Consider the following 3918-nt stretch of genomic DNA (forward strand, 5'->3'; position numbering starts at 1 on the left):
GTCATTGCGCAGATATTTTATATGATAAAAAATGTGCGCAACGACAATATAATGATACCGAATTGTCCTTAAGAATTACAGAATAGGCCAGCTGAACTGAGAAGAAGAAGAAAAGATTATTTCTTCGATTATTGCTGTAACGCTGCAAATATTTTAAAGATTATGCTCGAGAATAAAGCAATCAAAACCTTCAACAAACTTCAGCTAGCGTCAACTGATGACTATATCTAGAATTAAAAGACATTCCATCAAGCACCCAGTATTATTTAAAGCCAGCGGCACACGATGCTTTTTTTCTTGCTAGTTTGCTAGCTGGATTCGCGTACTTGTTGAACTCTTGTTTTCGATTGGTATATTTTTTTAGATCCAAAAGAATATACCAATCAGAGACAAAAACTCAACGAGCACGCAAATTTAGTTAGCAAATCAGCAGAAAAAAAAGCATCGTGTGACGCTGGCCTTTAGTGTGACTAGTGTCTATCTGTACCTTCTTGCTGGAAAGTTCCCAGAGACGCTTCAAAATAAAGTTACAGGTAAATCGTGGACATGTCCGCTTTCGGGTTTCGTTCTGTTCAAACATATATCTATCTCATTTTAAATATATCGAGTGTATGTATATACTAGTGCAGCTAAAGAACAGGATTGAGAGAGATAATGTTGATGATATATCTTTGTATCACGCAGATCGCACAAAAATTCTGATTTATCGATAAAGAAGCAAATGTAATATTTTACGCAATGCCATCCGACAACAATAAGGACGATCAACCCTTGGAATATGAAGATGATCCGCGAACTTCTTGCCAGTACGGTGCTAAATGCTATCAGAAAAATCCGCAGCACCATAGTAAATACAAACACCCGCCAAAAAGAGAAACGGTATAATCAACTAATGAGAACATGATAGATTACATGCTGAACTGACATACTAAATGTCATTTATTATATTAATATGCTAGATTAGCTTGTTAATTAACTTGCAAAATCTAATATCTGTGTTTTGTTAATCTTGATAGAATTGTAAATTTTCAATTCTTATACAGAATGTATACAGAAAAAAACGAATAAATTCAAAATTTTATCGATTAAATTAATTGCCAATTAAGTTAATTGAAATTGTTTAACACATGGCTGTTACTATTTATTCTTTTAATTTTGTAGATAGATGAAAAAACTGAGATGTTAACTACTGGAGTTAAGAGAAAAAATCCCATAAAAGATCATAAGAATGAGAGGTCGAAAAGTCCACAGAGTAAATTGCAGAAAACATTCGAACCTGAAAAGAAATTGCATAATCTTTCTCCGAGTCCAGAAAGAACTGGAATCGTTATAAATAAGAATGAAAATGATAATAAACATTCTAATGAGAAGATATTAAATAAAGAAATATTGACTGAACATGATTCAGTTAATTCAGCTGAATACAATGCAACTGAGAATATATCAGTATCCAACATGACTGCCCAAAATATTATTATGGATCTGTTTCTGGTCAAAATGCCAAAAGATTTTTTCCAGTTCTATGAGTTTTGTAAAAATATATCGAAAGATAATCCTCTTTTGGCTTGTAAATCTGTTCGCTTGAAACTTGTGGGTCCTTACGATGTATTGGATGGCAAAATAACTTCTATAGATGGAGATAAAGAAAAATACTTAACACATTGGAGATATTATTATGACGTTCCGGAATTTCAGGTATGATGAATTAATATCTACAAATAGTATTGTTGAATATATTCTTAAAAAGATATAAATTTAATATAAAAATTACATAGACTATTATGAAATGCGATGATAAAGAAGGATTACATTTTGGTTATTGGCGAGATGACACCATGGAAAAACCAGTGTTTATAGCAAAGAATCGAGCGAATGTGAATGGCATATTTGAACCTGTCGCAGAAAATATATTCGGTGCTGTTGAGTAAGTAAAAAATTTATGAAAATTTTAAATAGCGCTAATATTGGTCTGTCTCTACAGACCAATTTTTTTTTATATTATATTTTTTTATATTATTTATTTATTATTTGCATTAAATTACAGTGCTTATTTGCAAAATAAAACGAAGTCGGCTAATCCTTTCGAGAAAACCAGCATAATACGTTTACATTCGCAACTGAAAAACTTTGCCAAAAAATATAATATAACTTTGGAAAAAAATACCGTAAATATGCGAGCGAGAGAAAGACGAGTTGTAGCACGAACTTTTCACAAAGTAGGCATTGTAGTTCCTTATGATAAGAAAACTCAATTGGGTTACAGAGAATTGGCAGCAACAGACAGTAAGTACGATTAAATGGATCATATATTCAATATATTTAATTAAGTTTAAGTTTTTTTATTGTATTTAAATATATTTACTGTTTATATAATATATTGTAATTGATTATTTTTTTATATTTATAAAAAAAAAACAAAATTGCTGAATGTATTGTGAATATTTTCACGAAATAATTGTATTAAGTAATATATATATATATATATATATATATATATATATATATATATATATTATTTAATACATATATATATATATATATATACATATGTAAGTAATATGTGATACATATATTAAAAATATACATTTCAATTATTTTCTAATTTAATTTTAATTTTGAGTTTGTTAGAATTATATATATATATATATATATATATATGTGCTGCATTTTGATATTCATTGCTAAGATTGAAAATCTAATATATATATATATGATACAATCATATATACTGATAGTGAATATCAGAACATAATCGTGAACTCAAAACGCATATAATTAAATACAATTCATTGGTATATTAGATGATTTGCAAAAGATATTGAAGCAAATAGAGGAGGCAGGTACTCCAGAAGAGAGAAAAATGCCAATTACGAAACTTGATGAAATTATAAGGCTGGCAACGATAGCTGCGGACGAATGCGATTTTGGTACTTGCTTAGAGCTAGGACACGACCTGTTCTCGAATGGAAGCATCTATGTACAAACTAGAGCTCTGCAAATGCTATCTATCGCTTATACTCATTTAAAAAGACCACAGCTATTAAAAATATTTAAAGCACATTTGAAAAACAGAAGAAAAGACTGTGAATTAAATGTAATTTAAAAAAAAATTAATTTTTCTATATAAAATCAGAGTGAAATTTTAATCACTCATGTTGACCATGTTTTTTTTTTTGCAATTTATTTGATGCTTTGTGACAAAATGATTGATGTTTGTATCGTATGTGTAAATTATAATTACATTTAAAATTATTCAATATTTTGGAAGAAATTTTTTTAGAATAATATTTGTAAAATAAACAATAATAATCATAATAAAATGGATAATAAAATGAATGTAAATGTAATATTTTTCAATGATACAATAAAAGTGAAAAATTTGAAAAAAAAAATGATAAATACAAATTTAACAATTATTGTAGAATGATATTAAAGAGAAAACGTTGATTAATAAAAATATATTACGTGTATTGTTGTGTCCATGAAGTTTCTCCGTACGTTACCCTATCCCTATAAATCATTAACTTTAGATTAATTATCAATAGATTGACTTAATTGAATCAAAAGAAAAATCGTTTCCTACAAGCAGTCATCAAGAGTTTTAACAAGAGAATTGATTCGGAACTGTCGGTAAATTAGCATGATTAAAATGTCCGATCTTTGAAGCTTTGAACGTATTTATTTTTTTTTTATTTTTTAATAAAATTCTAATTCTTAATTTCTTAAGGCTTTCTTATTCCACATGTTTTGTGTGGGAGTGCGAACCTACCGCTAGAATGTCTTCTCTCTTCTCTTCTCTTCCAACAGTATGAAAGATCCATGCTTCTTGTGAAATTACTTTAAAATTTATAATGTTACATCCATCAATATTTAATTGATGATTTTTCCGTGCGTATGTTAAAATGCAATAATGCAAAT

At 28.3% G+C, this 3918-nt stretch overlaps 1 protein-coding gene across 4 annotated transcripts; it reads left to right on the top strand.

Moving 5' to 3' along the window:
* Positions 1 to 298: 298 nt before the first annotated feature.
* Hpf1 (Histone PARylation factor 1) lies at positions 299 to 3470 on the top strand. Of its 4 annotated transcripts, none has more exons than XM_089077792.1 (6): positions 373 to 533; positions 685 to 879; positions 1162 to 1695; positions 1776 to 1924; positions 2045 to 2283; positions 2802 to 3470. In XM_089077792.1, the coding sequence occupies exons 2-6, from the start codon at positions 739 to 741 to the stop codon at positions 3101 to 3103; spliced, it is 1365 nt and encodes a 454-aa protein (XP_088933918.1). In that variant the 5' UTR covers positions 373 to 533; positions 685 to 738; the 3' UTR covers positions 3104 to 3470. The 4 variants fall into 4 exon arrangements, with proteins under 4 accessions (XP_088933920.1, XP_088933918.1, XP_088933917.1 ...); XM_089077791.1 differs by having other exon boundaries at positions 456 to 609; XM_089077794.1 differs by lacking the exon at positions 685 to 879 and having other exon boundaries at positions 299 to 533.
* Positions 3471 to 3918: the final 448 nt, after the last annotated feature.

Source organism: Pogonomyrmex barbatus, unplaced genomic scaffold (assembly GCF_055798465.1).
Source record: "Pogonomyrmex barbatus isolate J1 unplaced genomic scaffold, ASM5579846v1 scaffold20, whole genome shotgun sequence".
Taxonomy (NCBI): Eukaryota; Metazoa; Arthropoda; class Insecta; order Hymenoptera; family Formicidae; genus Pogonomyrmex; species Pogonomyrmex barbatus.